The 19795-nt window shown below is 36.1% G+C and overlaps 5 protein-coding genes and 1 non-coding gene across 6 annotated transcripts; 4 read left to right on the forward strand and 2 right to left on the reverse strand.

Moving 5' to 3' along the window:
* Positions 1 to 1245: 1245 nt before the first annotated feature.
* On the forward strand, positions 1246 to 1590 carry RO3G_11276 (uncharacterized protein; the record flags this gene model as incomplete). The annotated part of the gene is made up of 1 exon (XM_067665860.1): positions 1246 to 1590. The coding sequence occupies one exon, from the start codon at positions 1246 to 1248 to the stop codon at positions 1588 to 1590; it is 345 nt and encodes a 114-aa protein (XP_067521961.1).
* Positions 1591 to 3351: 1761 nt separating this feature from the next.
* Positions 3352 to 3693, reverse strand: RO3G_11277 (uncharacterized protein; the record flags this gene model as incomplete). The annotated part of the gene is made up of 1 exon (XM_067665861.1): positions 3352 to 3693. The coding sequence occupies one exon, from the start codon at positions 3691 to 3693 to the stop codon at positions 3352 to 3354; it is 342 nt and encodes a 113-aa protein (XP_067521962.1).
* A 1939-nt stretch (positions 3694 to 5632) lies between these two features.
* RO3G_19134 lies at positions 5633 to 5705 on the reverse strand. Its single transcript has one exon. It is a non-coding gene; the product is annotated as a tRNA-Phe (tRNA).
* Positions 5706 to 5892: 187 nt separating this feature from the next.
* Positions 5893 to 8414, forward strand: RO3G_11278 (uncharacterized protein; the record flags this gene model as incomplete). The annotated part of the gene is made up of 3 exons (XM_067665862.1): positions 5893 to 6635; positions 6705 to 6800; positions 6929 to 8414. 3 exons carry the CDS (start codon positions 5893 to 5895, stop codon positions 8412 to 8414), a joined length of 2325 nt encoding a protein of 774 aa, XP_067521963.1.
* Positions 8415 to 12189: 3775 nt separating this feature from the next.
* On the forward strand, positions 12190 to 14316 carry RO3G_11279 (uncharacterized protein; the record flags this gene model as incomplete). The annotated part of the gene is made up of 1 exon (XM_067665863.1): positions 12190 to 14316. One exon carries the CDS (start codon positions 12190 to 12192, stop codon positions 14314 to 14316), a length of 2127 nt encoding a protein of 708 aa, XP_067521964.1.
* A 2183-nt stretch (positions 14317 to 16499) lies between these two features.
* RO3G_11280 (uncharacterized protein) lies at positions 16500 to 17454 on the forward strand (the record flags this gene model as incomplete). The annotated part of the gene is made up of 3 exons (XM_067665864.1): positions 16500 to 17024; positions 17217 to 17391; positions 17450 to 17454. 3 exons carry the CDS (start codon positions 16500 to 16502, stop codon positions 17452 to 17454), a joined length of 705 nt encoding a protein of 234 aa, XP_067521965.1.
* Positions 17455 to 19795: the final 2341 nt, after the last annotated feature.

A 19795-nucleotide genomic window follows, 5' to 3' on the forward strand; every position in this document is an offset into this window, starting at 1 on the left:
AACAGACGACAACGGTCGACCAGTACAGAAAAATTCTAAGAAAATCGGCTGTAACACCATCATTATGGTGACATGTCGCATCTCTGATCTAAGTTTTGTTGAAGTTACACGAAAAAATGACCATAATCATATTCCTGGGTCCTACTCTGATTTACAACATATGTCAATTTCGGATACTTTGCCAGATAAGACAAAAAATTTCTTATGTAAAGGATTTTCGAGAAGAGAAATAAGATTATATCTTCTTCAAGAAATGGAGGGCGATGAACAACAGCGGGACAAGATGTTTCATTATGACCAGATAAATAACTTTTGGCTGACGGTAGCAAAGGATATGTTTCAGTTTGGCAACAATGAGTTTGAATCACTTCAATTATGGAAGAGAAAACTTATCAACCATGGTTATAAAGTTATTGATCACTCGTTAGATAATGTTTTCTTCTATGGATTCATTTCTTCATGGCAAATGGATATAATGAAAGTTTCAAAGTGCTTTTCTTTGGACTCAACATTTGGAATATCATCAAGAAGTAATGAGGTCTTGTACAGTTTAGTTGTCAGGCACCCTGATACTGGAAAAGGAGTACCTGTAGGTTATTTACTCACTAATGACCAATCAGTAACACTTGCATTGGAATGGCTCAAATTTTTCAGAGACCACTGCTCTATGCAGCCTGAACAAATTGCAGTCGATTGTAGTATTCCTGAAGCAGATGCAATCAGAGTTACCTTTGGAGAAAATTGTCGTTTACAATTGTGCTTTTTCCTCGTTGCTCAATGTTGGAGTAGAAACTTGGCAACAAAGATCAAAAATCAACGTGGCCAGTACAACAATGCAAAAGTGATCAGAAGCAATATCATGAGTGAATTACAATCAATCATGTATGAAACTGTTCGCGAGAACGTGATTGAAAAAATATGTCAGTTTAGAGAAAAGTGGACTTCAGTTCAACCAAATTTTGTCAAGTACTTGGAGAATAGATGGCTTGCTTTAGAAGGCTACAAAAAGTGGTCTGCAGCATATGTAATTGAAGAGCATCGAAACATGCTCACCAATAATTGCATCAAAACTGGCATAATCAACTAAAATCAGTTTATTTGAAAATAATCAAGAATAGAAGATTAGATCGTCTTGTATTCATTCCGACAAATGATGTTGAAAGCGATTTAAAGCTTGATGTTGAAAGAATTTGCTCTGAAGTAGGAAGAATGGGGCCTGATTTGAGAAGGAGAAGACAGAGAGAGATGGTAGCTGATAGTATTCCAAAAGATAGAATGATAGAAATAATATCGAAGGATGGCGATACTCAATACACCGTTGAATCATTTAATCAAGAAAACATTCTATATGACGTCAAAATCAATGAAGATGGAAAAATTGCCTCTTGCTCCTGTTCTTATTTCAATTTTAACTCGGCCGTATGCAAACATATGTATTTGTTGAAAAGACACATCAACGTTGAAGTTGAAGTTCTCTCAAGAATGGAAATCTTGCTCTCCCAAGCACCTATTCCAGTCCTTGCTGATACTAGCGTCAATAATGATATTTCTGATAGTGTTTCTTCTCAAGATGTTGAGCGTTTTATTTGAAGAGAAACTTTCGACTAGAGTTAGATTCTTTTCGACATCTCAAAAGAAGCATTAATGCAATCAATGACCATGACATTCTCAACAATGTCTATAAAAAACTTAAAGAGATAAGACAGATAATTTATTCTGCTGTTATTTTGTAGTACGTTTGGTTTGGGTTGTGTGTTTTAGAGATGTTTTTCTTGGAATTTTTAAAGTAAGGTACTGTAGTGACCACCAGATCTTTTAATTAAGATCAAATAAAGGTAAAGGTAAAAAAAAAAAAAGGGATCAGGAACTTTTTATGAGAAGGTTGCCTGTTTATTGAATAAAATATATAAAATAAAATGTGAGTAGAACTGTACTGTCCTTTTTCTTCATCTAAATAGTTGGGATATTTATATTAATTTTTTTTTCTTTTTGACTTTTTTCATTTTTTTGACTTTCATTTTCTTGACTTTTTTCTTTTTTTTGAGTTTTTTCATTTCTTAACTTTTTCGTCACACTGCTGATAATTCTAGATGAATAGGGACTCAAAGAAGTCTAAATGACTAAATAAATTGCTAAGTAAAATATTCTGGGCATATGTGACTTTTTTATTTTTTTGCTGTCGTCATTTGAGGGGCCAATATAAGGGAATCATTACTGGGTATCTAAAGGCGCTCTAGCTTGTAGCTTGTTGAAATCGAACTTCATTAAAAGGAAAGCAACACTGTAATTTTCCTTCCTTTAATGGCTTGTAAGAGTTTATGGTTTTGATATAGAATAAAGTTGATAAAAAGAATAAAAAAAATAAGACTTGAATTAAAGTATTGATAATGGATTCGCTTGTTATGAGTGACCACCAGATCTTGTTAAGTAGATCAGACTTGTTTGTAATAGTTTAATAAAAGGTTTGAAAGTGTTTACAATGAAGATAATTTGCTTCAAGGGACTTGTCTTGCTTGTGTTTTAAGAGTGTTATACCAAAAGCTTCAGGGATAAAGATACTTGATTTATTGGTTATTTATATACAGTAGGTCAAAAAAATGCTGCAAGGAATTGCAAAATTCATGTTTTACAGCTGCTTGTCTATGGATACTGCACCAAACTATCTCAAACTTTGACTGTTTGTGCCACAATAGGAAGGGCATTTATTTGTCAATTTTGGGATATGGGCAATGGTTATTGGTGGAATTTGATATTGCTGAAGGTAGTATTTTAAACATCCGGTATTTTTTACTTGTTTACATATGTTTGAAATAATGAATTTTAATACGACCCAACCGGTTGCCATCACAATTTTTCTCACTTTTGACGCGATTAGAATGCTATCTGTATTTAAGAGTGCTTACAATTCCTTTATTTTAAATTTTATATTCCTTTGTTTAAATTATTTCTCTTTTTTACCCTCTCGTCAATTGCATGCATAAATGACTGTCAGAGGAGAAAGTAAACGATCTCAAACAGACATTAACCGGATCCACATCAAAATATGATATTGCTAAGGAGACTGGATTACATGAATCAACTGTTAGTAGATACTTTATAATGTTGTTTTCAAGTAGGACAGTGAGCACAGGTGATAGACCTGCAGTAGTCTCCAAAGTGACGAAGCGGTTAATCAAAAGAAAAGTCATTGAACGGGTTTTAAAGACTTCCAAAGAGGTATACCGGGAGCCAGTTGGATTTGGCTACGATATCTCATACCAGTCAGAAATTAACGTACTGAAATCAATGGAGTTCCATTTTCTGATAGAAAAAAAGGAGCCATTTCAGACAAAAGTGCATACGTAGCATCAGTTAAAATGGAACAAGGAGCATCAGAATTAGGCAATGGTTGACTGACAATAAATCGTTTACTTTAATGAAACCAAGATCAACGTATAGGGCTTTGATGGTGATGATCACTATCGGAAAAGGCCAAGTGACCTTCTTCAACAGCATGACCTGGATTTTGTAATCCAGCATGAAGCTAGCAAATTGATGATATGGTGTTGTATAACCTCTGAAGGACCAGAATATGCTTGCTAAATTTACGATGGAAGCTTGAACTCGGGTGTTTACCAGCATATTTTGAACACTACGCTTCGTGATACTATGAAGTACTACAATTTCGACTGGTCCAACATTTACTTTTAGCATGACAATGACCCAAAGCACAAGGCATAATTTACAATGGCCTAGTTCTGTAGTAACCAAGAGAGCTATATTAGCGATTGGCCAGCTCAGAGCCCGGACTTAAATTCAATCGAGCACGTAGGACATCAATTGAAGTTGAAGCTCAAATATTACGAACGTAGAGCAAAGAACACGGATGTGCTTTGGGAACGAGTTGATGAAATATGAGTTGACTTCAATAAATAACTTTGCGAAAATCATGTAGATAACATTTCGAAAAGAACTCAAGAGATTATTAATAGAAAAGGAGGTTCAACTAAATATTAATAAATAAATTCATTCCGTTCAAATTTTCATTTTTTCAAATTTTCAAATTGCGCGCTCCTTATTTCCTTCAATACTTATCCAATAGGGCTTAAACTCTTTCAAACTTTTCACGACATGTAGGAGATTTACTATGTGGGAACAGAGGCAGTTTGTACCATTGTAACAGGATGTGCGCTACAAAAACCGAGAAAAATGGATTCCTTGCAGCATTTTTTTGATCTACTGTATGAAAATATAACAAAGAGAAGTTAAGATAAGTGAAGTAAAATAGAAATAAAAATTTGTCTATTATATAGACAAAAGAAAATAAGGTTTCATTTTTGAAATAAGATTTGATTTTTAAAATAAGGTTCAAAAAATTTGAATTGATTCAGTGTAACTTGTTAGTACTTGGGACTTGGCTTGTGTTAAAGTGATGTAGATTTGTTTAAATTGAGGTTTGAAGTCTTGAATGACTTAAGTTTAGGTAACTTGATTGAACGTTTAACAGTTCTTTAGAGTAAATTGTCTTTGAGTAGTGACCACCAGATCTTTTTAGATCAATAAGGTTAAGAATAAGATTGTTTGATAAACGATAAAAATAAAAGGGATCTTTCTTGATTTGTGATAACTCGGGTATCAGATCAGAAAGAATAAGTAAAAATAAAAAGAAAAGGAAAGGTTATTGTGATCCAATAAGAAAAGATTGCTTTTTAAGCGTAAGAAGATTTGATTTATTAAATTGGATTGGATAATGTTATTTTGTTTAAAAATATTCATCTTATTTATATAAAAATTGGCGTGGCTTATTGTTTGTGTTGTTTGACATCTATGTCGAACGATATCAATGTCGCTGGACATCAAAATTATTCTTGTGATCAGCATTGTTCTCTTGATCTAAAATTTCATCATTTGTGCTGTGAAATCTTTATATTTCAGGGTTTAGATAGGATTGAGGTAAGTTGTTAATATAATATATCGTGTTTTGAAGAAGGTGTTGAATATAATTTATATCCAAAGAAGTAAAATTGAATAGATGTATGTTTGAGTGTAAGTGACCACCAGATCTTATTAAGTTGATCAGACTTGAATTGAATAAAAAGAATAAAGGTAAAGTGAAGATAAAATAAAAGGGATTTACAATGAAATATAAGTTTCAAGGGATTATTGGTTCTTCCTATTTATACAAATAAAATAAAGAGATATTTGGATTCAAAGGATATTTATTGTGATAAAGTAAGGTAATGTAAAATAATAGGTAAGATAATAGGATAAGATAATAATAATCGAAATATTTATAAAAAGATACTGATATTTATATGTTTTTTGATTTTCATACTTTTATGCTGTTTTTGGTTTTTCTTTTGTTTTCTTCTTTTTTTTTTATTGTCCTTGAATTCCTTTGCTATTAGCATAGCATCGTTTGCTATTGAGATAGCATCTCTCCTATAACCATAGGTGTTTCCTTTTTCGTGTTTCGTGTGTTACAGTGCTACATCAGTATAGGGATTCACAAGACGCAGTCATCATTAGCATCAATATTATTATTTGCTTCGTCACAACACAAATATCCATATATAGAATAAAAAGATATGATAATTGTCACGAAAAAAATTTTCCTTCTGCTGTTCTAATTCAACATACGAGATAATGTTTCTGCGGCTAGAGTGGATCGAACACCCGACCTTTAGATCTTCAGTCTAACGCTCTCCCAGCTGAGCTATACCCGCACCTTTCTTTCGCTCTTCCGACCGTTACACAAGGTATTTATTTTTCTACAACATTCTATCGTCAATATCTCGACAACAAGGAACGATCCATCTTTACTTTTTTTACCATTATATTCGCCGTACTTTATTCTATTAATACGCCAAATTTCAGCTCTCTACGATAATTATTCACCATTGACATTTCGACATGTCGAATTCACAATTACATGGAACAGGGGTCAATTCCCCTGCAAATGTCAGTTCAACAACTTATGAACAGCTCTTATCTTTGTTTTTTCAAGAGTTTGAAAAAATAAAAGCTCAAGTTCAAGAACATGCCAGCATCTTGCCTGAAATTAAGAGATTACAAGAGCACATTACTAATCTCGAAAGTCGCAATGCCGAATTAGAACTAGAAAACCGCCGCCTTCGCGAACTTTTAGGCTCTCATCAAAATAAACATACTTCAGACACCCCAGTTGCAAATACAAAAGTTGTTCAAGGCACTTTGGAGTACTCCATTGGTAAGTCATCTGCAAACATGTCGACATCTGCGTCAAATGTCCCCATTCCAGCTGCTGGATTAGGCACTGAATCGTCCGCCTGGGCTATGGTCGCCCGTAAAGCTGCTCACAAGAAGCCTACCCCCAAGCGTCGTACTGTTGAATCAGCTGCCCGTGGTTTCCAACCCATAACCGGCCCTGTTGGGTTTGGTTATGTGTACATTCCAAGATCTCGACGCATGTCGAGACGAGATGTCCGCTCCCGCTTGTCAGTCCTTGGCATTGATCCTTATCGTGTCTTGGACATTACGTTTCCCGCCCGGTCTGTCGTTGGTCTCCTGGTCCATGAACAGTACAAAGACGTCCTCCTTGCTCAATTGGGCAAAGCCAAGATCAACATCTACAAGGACTTTAACCCTTGTGACCCGGCCCACCTTGCTGACCCTACGTACAAAGACAAGTCCAATGCTGAGCGGCTTTCTATTGCTATGGACATCCATCGAAACCGTTGCTGCAGAGGACTTGCACGCCTTCGTCACCCTATTGCTGTTGCCGTTGGTCGTACCTTCCTTGAAGAAGGTTTCATCACTGACGAAGACCTACAGGAAACACTGTCAAGATGTCCTGGTACCCCTTTGACCCACAAAAAGGCTTTCATGGCACCTAATGGTTCTCAAGGCACATCCGAAGACCAAGAAATGGATGATGCGACTCGCTCTGACTATGACGATGAATTATGAGTGTAAGTCCAACGACTGCCACTTGTAATTCTGACATCTGCTCCACTCCTTTGACTCCTTCCGCTCCTTCTCCCTCTGGTTCTCCTGGTTCTCCTGGTTCTCCTGGTTCTCCTGGTCAAGCTATCTCCTCTCCTTCATCGTTACCGCTCACCATCGGCTTGTGGAATGCCAATGGCCTCCAGGCTACCACAGTCGATGATCTCCTCCGTCACTGCCAGTCGTTCTCTTTAATCTTTATCACTGAGACCTGGCTGCTCCCGCCTAACAAGATCCGTACCCCATGGCCACAGTTTCATTTCTATGGTACTCCTGTTGATGGTAACTTTCGTGGTTCACAAGGTGTCTCTGCTCTTGTCTCTCCTTCCTTCCCGTTGCCGGTGATGCAGTTCCCAGTCCATACCAAGTACGCTCTGGGTTTACAGGTGGGTCGGTCCCTTCGGCTCATCTGTCTGTATCTGCCTCCTTCTCTGGCCGATGATGAAGTTTCTGCTGCTTTGGATGTGCTGCCCTTGACTCAAGACACTGTCATCTGTGGTGATCTCAACACTCGTCTTGGTGCTGTCGCTGGCGACTCCCGTTCCAACACTCGTGGACCGCTTTTGCGGGACTGGGTTGAGGAAAGGGGATTGTCCATCCTAAACTCATTTTTGGCCCATGGTGTCCCTACCTACCTGTCGTACCGGAATGGCCGTGTGATGAGTAGTATTGTCGACTACTTTATCACCAACCTGCCCTGTCTCAACCGTCCTCAGCTCCAGGTATACACCGATCTTTCTCTAGGCTCTGATCACAAGCTGATGTCTCTTTCCTTTGAGTACTCAGTCCCTGTCGATCAACCTATCCAGTCCACTCCTCCTGCTTCTGCTCGTCGTCTCTGGAACCTCTCTCGTTTACAAGAACCTGATGTTCTCAAGTTGTACGTTAACTCCTTCCGTTCGTTCTCTGCTGTTTTGGTGGACCAGCTTCAACAGCTGTGCTCCAGCCCTCCTGATTCGACACCGCCCATTGACCGTCTTAACGACGAACTCAATGCGGCTATCTATGGTGCTCTTGACAAGTCCGTTGGTTCTCGTGCTGCTCGCCCTCCCCAATGGAAGACCTTCTGGAACTCGCACTTGCAAGGACTCGCCGATATCCGTGACCACATGTACAGGCGGTGGCGTCGTGCCATTGGCATTGACAAAGCTATTTGGTGGGATCGACATCAGGCCGCTCAGGACCGCTTTCGTAGTGCCGTCAGGTCTGCGAAGCGTCAATCCTGGCGTGCGTTCTGCGACACTTTAGCCCGAGGTGACTTCTCGCGCGCGATGTCCAAGGTCAAAGCTATTCGAAACCGTCGTCGCCAACAGGTTGGGTTTACTCATCCTGATGGTCCTGTTGCAGGTGCAAACGCGATGCGTGACCATCTTGCTACGGTTTACTCTGGTGCTGGTCTCCCTGCTCGTCGTGGACAATTGGCACTTCAGGCCACGATGGATAAATCATGATATTTACGGTTCAATCGGCGCTATAACTACATTCCAAATATGGAAATATATATTTTTGGTCATTGCGCATCGATTGGTACCATTTTCGTTTTCCAATTCCGACTATTTGTTGTAGATATCTGCGCTTGAAAATAGGCGGTATGCAATTTTTTTGGGCACGCTCTATATCAATGACTTCTTTACAGATTTTAATAAGGCTTTGAACATTTGTGTAACTATATGGTCCAACAATAGGTGTTATAGCTTTGCTAAAATATCTGTATTTGATGAAGAGAAATATGTTAAAAACAGCAATAAAAAAATAGTAATTTCGGAGATTTTGGCGGAGATTTTGCACAAGTACTTTAATCAGTTAGAGCTTATGGTATGCAAATTTTTACTAAAAACCATCGAATAGAAACAATTTTATGTGACCCTTAAATTTATAGCATGTCTGCACTTTTTTTATGATTGCGGAGCGAATATTTGATTTCACACTCCGAGACTTTGGGAAATGACTTATCCAATAGTACGCTATATTGGGTAGAAGTTTGAATGGAATCTGAAAAATTGAATTTTGGAGCTCATCTGGCACTGTAAGCATCTGATTTCCTCAGCTTGCCCTCATTTACTTTTGTGAAGGATTAGCAATCGACAACTCCTTTGTATGTTTCTTGAATTCTAACATTACTGATGTATGGCAGTTATATGAAACATCGATATGGCCGCCAAAATTTTTGCGACCGATTTAGGGTTCTTAGCGTATATGCTATAACAAGGATGTCTTGCAAAGTGGCATCATCCACTGTCCGAGCATGCATACCAAATGGAAGCTTATTTCTAAGCATCTTTTGATGAATGTAATATAGATACTAAGTTTTTTAACTAAATAACATCATTGATATTATGTAAGGATCACATTGCTTCCTCGATTCTTAAAATATCGTTATTTCTTCATTATGGTTCAAACATTAGTCGTAAAAAAACTAATTGTAATTGTTAAGATAATAGAAAACAAGAGGTAAAAACAAAAATAAAGAAACAGTTTGTGAACGTTTCGAGTCTGATCTTTATTTCAGTTTAAGTTAAAGTAAAAATTATTCTAATTGAAGGCAGATATTTATATCTTATTGAGTGAATGACTTGATATCTTGCATTGTAAACGTTCTTCTACTCTTTCAGGTGCTTTATCAAGTGTCATCTCTATTTATGATTATGAAAACTTTTCATTTGTTCTTTTGTATGTCTGTCATAGATTATCTTTTATTCTGGGAATTCCTCACTGATTTGAATAACGTTATTTTACGCGTTATTTCAATTACGTGAAAGATTAGCAATATTCCTGACATTGGATTGGATTTGGTTATTTTAGTTGATACTTCTTCTTATCAAAGAACTCTCATGAATACAATACATATTTTAAAAGAACATGTTTAATTGGAATTGATTGTATGATCTTATTTAAATAAACTTGTATTTTATTTTATTTTAGTTATGATCTTGTATTAAGACTTATATTTATCAACGCTAACTACAATCAGTTACTGTTCTACAACAGTAATAACCTATATACTGTTATATAATATCGTGATATTATTCTTGAATATCATTTAAAAATATTAATGCTTATCGTTTTTATAATGTTTTGTTGATTACAAATCTATTCTTAGTTAAATTTAAATGTTCTAATAAAATGTGTTATTCTCATTATAATTTGAATTAAAAAAAAACTGTAAATTATTTTTTATTGGATTTGGTACATTTCTTTGCTACTTTTTTTGTTTTTCGATGTGTGTTTATAGTTCATAGTGTTATGTTCTGGTAAAGGTAATAACAAAGATAAACCAAAAGAATACTTTTTGAGACTGAACTTTATTTAAGACAATCTTAATTGTTAAAAAGAAATCATTACAAAGTCTACTACTTATATTCTTCTATCAATTGGCGGGTAAATGAGTAGTTATGAGCGTAGATCCAATAATTGACACGTTTGATTGAAGAATGATCACTGAATCGATTATGAAAAATTTTAATTCGTTGTTTTTATAGATCTTATTGTTCTTTAACTGATCTGGGAGAATTGTCCCATCTTCAATGAGAGGAAAGATATATTTATATGAAATGCCTCCAGTCAGATCAAAGTTGACTAGGTACCTGATCCATTATTATTCATTTACGGAAATGATGAATAGTAAAGATCATGACTTATTTAGTATTCATGTTTACTTTATAGAATGAATCTAATAGTGATAGTTTTATATAAAAAAGAAGAAGAGTATATTTTATTTAATAAAGATTTAAATTATTATCTTTTATCAATTTTAATATACTTCTTTTAGTTGTGATTATTCAATGTCCGTTATGATCAGACTCTGTTCTACAACACATGGTAGGTGCAGTGAAAAAATCACAACAGTGAGTACTTTTTAGGCAAAGAAAAATTATAATTAAGCAAGAGCACATGATAATAGCGCTTTTGCTTTGCAAATTAAAGTTAGCATATAGTTATGCTGCTATTTAAGGTTGTCTTTCTGTAAGTGAGTTAATTTGAGTTAAGTTTGCTTATAAAGCTTAATTTAAGGTTGTGATTGCCTTGTAAGTTGTTGTTTTATATAGGGTTTAAGCAGATGGTTGATAAGTAGTGACCACCAGATCTTATGTGTAAGATCAATACGGTATTTCTTGATAAAAGTTAAAGTAGAGTAAAAAGTTTAGGTAAACAGGGACTTGTTAAAGTTTGTTATTTACTGCGTAAAAACATATGATTTATTTAAACTGACCAACAATTTCTTCACAAAAAGATGGGATATATACATATGTATGATATTTTTTTTTCTTTTTTGCTTTTCTTATTTTTTTTGACCATTTTTATATTTTCAACATTTTTTATCTTTTTAACATTTTTTATAATCTTTTATCTTTTAATTTTTTCTATTGCTATTTTTTGTTGGTTTGTGTTTTGAGTTGAGTGTTTTAGAGAAGTTTTTCTTGAAATTTTTAAAGTAAGGTACTGTAGTGACTACCAGATCTTTTAATTAAGATCAAATAAAGGTAAAGATAAAAAAAAATAAAGGGATCAGGAACTTTTTATGAGAAGGTTGCCTGTTTATTGAATAAAATATATAAAATAAAAATGTGAGTAGAACTGTACTGTCCTTTTTCTTCATCTAAATAGTTGGGATATTTATATTGTTAATTTTTTTTTCTTTTTGACTTTTTTCATTTTCTTGACTTTTTCACTTTTTTGACCTTTAACATTTTCTTGACTTTTTTCATTTTTTGACTTCTTTGTTACACCATTTTTTTGACTTCTTTATCACAACATCAACCCTCAAAAAGAAGTTCTTGTGACCTACAAAAACATTTCAGCTGTAAAATAAATAAAAGGGAAAACTTAATCAGTTATCGCAAAAGTATAAAATGGTCATTGGGTGGATTGAACTCGTGACATCAAGATTCAAATGAGCCATATTTCCAATTAAGCTATTTTGTAATTTCTGGAAAAAAGTGGTTTATAAACATCCAATGGACTTCCATAAATATTTTGAAGACCGTTAAACATGTTTAAAAATATTATATGGTGCTTACTATTTTTGAAAATTACCGATGTACCAAATGATACAAAACTAACTGGGAACAAAGGTGCTTCACATAAGAAACGCCCCATTATTCTAGACTAAATCGGGAAATATTCGGAACTTCAAAAATTAAACAGCGCCATTCGATTCTGCTTGCCTTATAACCTTAGTTTCTATTTTTGGATTGTTATTCTAGCTCCGCTATAGCTGTAGATATTATGATTTATCCATCGTGGCCTGAAGTGCCAATCATCCCTCGTCGTCCTCCTCCTCTTGGTTCTGCTGCTGGTTCAGTACCCTTTGATCTGTCGTCTCCTGCGTCTGGTACGCCTTTCTTTTCTGCTGCTGATGTCTCTGCTTCGATGCGACGTCTCCCTCTGCGTAAGGCTCCTGGTCCTGACCACTTACGTACGGAGATGCTCCTTCCTATCAAGTCTCTTCTGGCTCCCATCCTCTCGTTGCTTTTCAACATCTGCTGCCAATGGTCTTATACCCCAGTTCTCTGGCGTCAAGCACAGGTGGTCCCCATCCACAAGAAGGGTGATCCCACCTCGCCAGGGAACTACCGTCCAATATCTCTGACTTCTATTGTTCGCAAGCTGTTTGAAATGTGTCTCTTTCCGTTTGTCGAGCTGGTCTCTCCTCCCTTGGATGTTGCTCAAGGTGGTTTCCGACATCAACGTAGTGCGCTGGATCAGGCCCTCTGCTTGCATGACCTGATGCATGCCTACCGCGATCGTCACAATCATTACCCTGTTGTCGCCTTCTTGGATATCAAGGCCGCCTATGATACTGTCGACAGACGTATCATATGGCAATCAATGCTCGCCTCCTCCGCTCCTTTCTGTCTGGTCTCGCTGCTGGCTAATCTCTTTGATGATGTCTCGGTGTCTGTCTTACTTCAAAACAACGTCTCCACTCCTTTTGTTCCGAGTACAGGTGTACTCCAAGGTTCTGTCCTAAGTCCCCACCTGTACTCCATTTATATCAATACACTTCCTGCTCTTCTTCGTTCCGCTGCTTCCTCCTCCACCACTTCGGTTCTCACTCTGTCTCCGACTGGTCCTCCTGGTCCTGGTTCTCTGGTCCCTCCTGGTCTTCCCTTTGGTCCTCTGGTTGGTTCTTCTGCTTCGTCTCCTTCGCCCTCTCCCATCAACTGTCTATTGTATGCGGATGATGTGGCTCTGGTTGGGTCTGCTCGCGAAGTTCGGCATATGCTGGACCTAGCACAGATCCATTCCCTCACTCTTGGCTATAAATGGAGCCCTTCCAAATGTGCTGTGTTGAACTCGCCTATACCATCCTCAAGACGCTTTATCCGGATGTCTCTTTATGATGAGGATCTTCTCTCAGTCGATGAGTTCGTCTATCTTGGTATTCCGTTCTCCAGCAAAGGTATCTCTGTCTCGGCTATGGTCAAGCATCGCGCCTCTAGTACCTTGTTTGCCATGTCACAACTCAATGCTATGGGTCTCAACCGCAATGGTTTCTCTCTGCTGCTGTCTGCTCGCCTCTACGCATCTTTTGTACGTCCGAAGCTTGAGTATGGCCTAGCCATTGCTCATCTTCTCAAGAAGGACTACACTGAGCTCAACCGAGTTCAAGACCGGTGTCTAAGGATGATCGTTGGTGGTCATAGAACGTCTTCTACAGTTGTGCTTCGGCACATCTGTAATCTACCGTCTATGGATTTCCGTGCCGATACTCTAGTGCTCAAGTACTGTCTTCGTGTCTCTGATCTCCCTGATGACTGTCTGCTCTCGCTCCTTACATCTTCCGTTCCTTTGTCTCTTCTGTCCCGGCTCCGGCAGCGGCGTATCGTCCATGATTGCCCTCCGGTTGCTTCATCATCTACGTCTCGTCTCTCGTCTTGGTTGCGACGGTATCGTCAAGAACGCTTTGATGCCTTCCTCCAATCCACCTCCCGGGTACTGATCCGTGCTTGTCGCCCAGTACTTCGGGTTGATCCCGTTCTCTTTGTTCCTGCCTCCCGTGCTGACCGGAGCCGCTTAGTGCGATGGCGCATGGGATGGCTTCCTGGTAAACCTCGTCCTTGCTCCTGTGGTCTTGGTCAAACAAGTCGCTCGCACCTTGTGGTCTGTACGATGGTCCCTTCCTACCTTTGGTCTTGTCTTCCGTTTCCACCGACTAGCTATGTGGGCAACCACATAGACTATGTCCTCAATCAGCTTCCGCTGTCTTCTTCTGCTTCTTGTCCTCCGTTCTGGTCTGCTCTTTGCACAATTCTGTGGCATTTAGACAGGTTGTGCAATCCTGATGGTGACTACACCACTGATCCCACGCCAGGTCAAGCCTGGCTTGACAAGTCTCAGTCTCTCTCGTGAACAGTGCCCTGATTCTCCCTCTGGCTTCTTCCTCCCACTGCCAAACCATCTTAGTGCACGTTGCGGAGGAGACCAAGGTGTTGACGGGATTGCTTATTAACCTGCGTTTCCCTACCACTGCCTCTACATTTTCACCTTTGATGTGTATCCGCTGGTGTTTTTTCGTTCACTTTTTCCTTCGTTTCCGAGGTTATCACAGTTAATGATCCATTGATCGCTTGTATTTTAACCTTTATTTTAATAAAAACATAAATTTTCGACTGAGCTATACCCGCTTTTGGTATTTGTGAATTGGTATAGTAGGTGGAGTGCGCCTTGGGATAGATGTTGCCGACGTCATCACGTTGCTGAGTGCAGAGGTGTGCTTATAAGTTGTGCTGAATGGAAGATTGATGGGGAGGAAGCGTTTTTATCCTTAACTTTATTTTATATAAACCTAAACCTTAATTCCATTTTTGGATTATTGTAACAAGCAAATACTTATTGTCTCGATCCTTTGTGTTCACGTTCATTAAATTTACATATAATCTTTATTGTATATTTTAACTGAACAATCCCTAATTACTACTTTTATTCTATTACTACTCGTGAAGAAGTTTGTTGACTTAATCTGAAGGAAGAGATTATTTTTGACGAATATACTACAATAATATACTCAGAAGGAATTGGTGGAATTATTGCTATATTCAAATCAATCACTACGTGCAGCAGTAGAGCAACAACAATACATATCGTAACCAGTAATATTATAACACCTAAGTACCAATTGTCTCATATTTTGTAAAGAGCACCAACAGTTATAGTTAGACAAAAACAAATAGATATTACTACAAATAATGTAGGGGCTTTGACGTAGAATTTTAACACACCTAACAATCATAGATCCGTAGATTTTATAATTTTTTTATGAAAAACCATTATATCTTGCTGTATTGCACCTTTTTTAATTTTGAAAAAAGGTATAAACGCGAAAAAAATAAAGAAATTTAATGATAGTTTTATTTTTTTTGTAGGGTAAATATTCGCAAAGTTATTCATGTTTTAAAAACTGTCTTCTTTTTTCAAATGGTCGTTTTTTGGTAAGCCTGTTCTCCTCTATCGTTGAAAGGCCGATGCCTTCTTTTTTTTATTTTTGAGGGCAAAATGCGGAAATCAAAAGTACTTTTGGATTATTTTGCTCAGAAGAATACATATTAGGAAGGTAGTCTGTGGTTTTTAGCTTAGGTCATTACAAACGTGTTACAGAACATAACAAAATAGTCGTGTTTGGGAAAAAAATGACCTGGTAAAAAAAGAATTGGTAAAAAATGACTTCGTAAAAAAAAAAAAAGACTAAGTTAAAAGAAAAGTTAAGTAAAAAAAAGACAAAGTAAAAAAAAAAAAGAGTCTAGCAATAGAAAGTTCATTATTCAAATGAAAACAATAATTTAACAACAAATATACTTTATAGAAATGCAAATACCTTTACATTATAAAAAAAGAATACGTGTATATTCTAAAAGAATAAAAAATAAAGAAGCTCTGCTAACATTTTGTTACAAGGCAGCTACAATTAACAAATACATACAAAACTTTTTTGTTTATCAAGTAAATAGGTTGCTTTATTATTTTTTATGGCAAATAATATAAAAAAATATATGTTTTTTAAGCTTATACTAGTTCATTACTTACTTTATGTTTGCACATGGGTGTAATTTGCCATTAGCCATTAGCCATTAGTCATTAGAGATGTTAGCAATGACAACTTTCTTTACCAAAAATAACTTTTCAGCAACAAGCATTAATATACAGTGAGTTAAAAAAACCGTTTCAGTGTTCTTCCTAAATATGGTTCTGCTACCACTACTACCGATGTACTTAGTAAAATGCTATATTTTATACATCATATGGAAGCACTAGACCTAGTGTATCATAAAACATAAAAATAGTATTGCTTTTTTAATACTTGCTCACTAAACCTTATAAAATTACTACAGTCGGTGCACTGAAACGGTTTTTTAACTCTATTCAGAAAAACATAAATAGCAATAAAAGTTATGCAGACTTCATTTTTCATTTATGCAATACATACAGAAATAAGTGACTAGAATGACGCTTTGCATCTATTAAAAAAACGAGTACATAAACACGTAACAAATTTCGTCCTTTTTCATTTAACATTTTCAACCCAATCTTTATTAAAAATGACTCGCTCTATTTCCCAAGACACTCAAAATAATTTGAGAGTGCTGCTAGATACCGATTTGTCTTATGAAGAAATTGCTGATCGCTTGACTCTCTCTAAAGCCACTGTTCATCGATATTGCAAAAAATGGAATATCCAAAGACCCGATAATACTGGCGGACGACCTCCGATCTTAACTGAAGCAAGCAAGTCTCTCATGAAGAGAATGGTAATCTTAGGACGACTGAAGTCTGGTGTTGAGGTTTTCGATTATTTCAAGGCCATTTATCCAAGGTTGACTTATAACACCACCCTAGACGCCTTAAAAAGCCTAGGATTCAAAGCCCGACCCAAAAGAAAGGTACCTCTTTTGTCAGCAAAACACAGGAAAGCACGTTTGGATTGGGCACTTGCTCATAGATACTGGACCACTGACGACTGGAGAAAGGTTATCTTCTCTGATGAATCGAAAATCAACGTTTGGGGTTCTGATGGAGTTGAATTCTACTGGAGTCTGCCTGGAAGCCCATTACAGCCTCATCATGTAATTCCAACCGTAAAACACGGAGGAGGAAGCGTTATGGTGTGGGCTTGTATGACTTCCCATGGAGTTGGGTATATCTGCGAGATAAACGACGGCAGAATGACTGCACCGGATTATATCCATATCCTAAAAACTGAACTGGCAGACACCCTTGCTTACTACCGATTGGGAAAGGATAATTTCATTTTTCAGCACGATAATGATCCAAAGCACACTGCCAAGATAACAACAACTTATCTTAAAGAAGAAGCAAGATACCCAATGTTGCCTTGGCCCTCTCAATCGCCTGACCTGAACCCAATTGAGCACATGTGGAGACATTTGAAGTTGAAATTGTTATATAATGGTTTAAATAATAAAGGAAAAGGTAAAAACAAAGATCAAGAAACAGTTTGGGTACTTTTTGAGACTGATCTTTATTTCAGTTTAAGTTAAAGTAAAAATTATTCTAATTAAAGGCAGGTATTTATATCTTATTGAGTGAGTGACTTGATATCTTCTATTGTTATTGTTCTTCTAATCTTCAGGTACTTTAGCAAGTGTTATCTCTAATTATGATTATGAAAACTTTTCATTTGTTCTTTTGTATGTCTGTCATAGATTATCTTTTATTCTGGGAATTCCTCACTGATTTGAAATAACGTTATTTTACGCGTTATTTCAATTATGTGAAAGATTAGCAATATTCCTGACATTGGATTGGATTTGGTTATTTTAGTTGATACTTCTTATCAAAGAACTCTCATGAATACAATACATATTCTAAAAGAACATGTTTAATTGGAATTGATTGTATGATCTTATTTAAATAAACTTATATTTTATTTTATTTTAATTATGATCTTGTATTAAGACTTATATTTATTAATGTTAACTACAATCAGTTACTGTTCTACAACAGAAATTAGCTCTATACGAGCAAAGAGCAAGAGATGTCCATGAACTATGGGAAAGAATCAAAATTGAGTGGGAAACATTTAATAGGGATGTTTGTTGTAAATATATTGATAGTATGCTGGCTAGAGTTCAAGCTGTAATAAAAGCTAAGGGTGGAAATACTATATATTAGTATTTTTTTACCTAGTTGAAAAACCGTTTCAGTCATTGTCTTTTTTTAAAATGGCCATTGCTCAAGATGTACTTCATAGATTAAGATGAGATGTACATTGCTTTGTTGCAAAAAAAGTGGTATAATAACATAATAAAAAAGAACACGTGTATTCTAAACACTTTTTTGAAAAAAAGGATAAATGTGTGAGTTTCAATTTTACTGAAACGGTTTTTTAACTCACTGTAAGTTTGATATTCTTATAGTTTTATCGTATTGGAAAGAACAACTTTGCTCATGAGGTTCATGCTCGTCATCCGAATGTGTCCCATTAGGAATTCCTAATGTAAGAAAAAAAAAAGAAACCGACATTAGACTTGGTTGCTATTATTTTTTTTAATAAACTTACATTTGACCAGAACTTGAGCTTTCTTTTTTATCTTTTGTACTTTTGGCATCTAATGTGTTCCATGAAACAAAACCAGGGAGAAAAAAAAAAGCTATTTTACTGCTGTAGTTCGTTACCGACTTCGTTTTTTTTTTTTTACCTGAAATTAAAAAAAAAAAAAGAAAAAATAATACTCTCCATGTTGAAGCTATTGCACTCGAGTAATAAAACTTGTTCAAGCAATGTATAAGTTATCTTTTGGAATATCATTAAATGTAAACTACATGAAAAGCAGCTGTTTTTGACTTATATGTTCAGACAGTGAATAAGTGTAACATTGATAAAAAATAAGGCTACAAAAAAAAAAGTACTTTTCTTTTTTCTTTCTTCTTCTTCTCTTTTTTATAAAAGATAAGTTCTTAATATTATATATATTTCACTCCTGTTCTAATGGTACTTGTACTTTAGTAAAATCGTATTTGTTGCTTTCTTAATGTTTTAAATGGTCTTTATAAAATCTCTTTCCCAGAATTATCATTGCTTCTTCTTTTACTTGTTGGTATAAGCTTGGCTAGTGTCTTTTTTTACCTGGTTCACCTAAAGTAAGGTGCTATTACTTTTACTACATGTACACAATAGCTAATAATTATTATAGATGCATGCTGCTTCCATTTTCTTTACTTGTTGGTATATGCTTAGCTAGTCTTCTTCTGGCCTATCTAAAGAAAGGTACTATTACTTCTACTACGTATACTAGATAGCTAATAATTATTATAGATACGTGCTACTTTGCTTTGGCCTTTTACTATCTCTTTCTCACCCTTGCTTTGGTTCTTGAGTACTGATGTCTTTTGTTCTTTTGCTTTGAGTGTCCAGGTCCTTGCGTCCTTGAATCCTTGTGTCTTTGCATCCTTGAGCTTGGCCTTTTTTTTTTTGTGAGAACTTCTTGAGTTTCACAAAATTAATTGATGTATTTTTAGATTAGATGATGCTATCGTGATGATATTAGGTAAGTCAAGTAAGCTTTTAAATCACTACAAGCAAAGAAATACTGTATACTGTTATTATAATTTTATTTAAATAAAAAAAAGCTATTTTTATAAACCAAATCCCTATTTATTTGTGTATACAGTAGCTTACAAAATTGTACAAGTGTTTTGCATCTTTTGCTTCTGTAAGATTTATCGATACCAAAACGATAAATAAGCTACAGCATGTTCTACATCATTCGAAAGTATAGCTTCTTGGCTTTCTTTTGGTACTATTCAGTCGGCGATAACCTCATTTTGGATGGAGCTATGGCCGCTTACAAATGCCGACTACACTTGTACAATT

Source organism: Rhizopus delemar, genomic scaffold, assembly GCF_000149305.1.
Source record: "Rhizopus delemar RA 99-880 supercont3.9 genomic scaffold, whole genome shotgun sequence".
NCBI classification, from domain to species: Eukaryota; Fungi; Mucoromycota; class Mucoromycetes; order Mucorales; family Rhizopodaceae; genus Rhizopus; species Rhizopus delemar.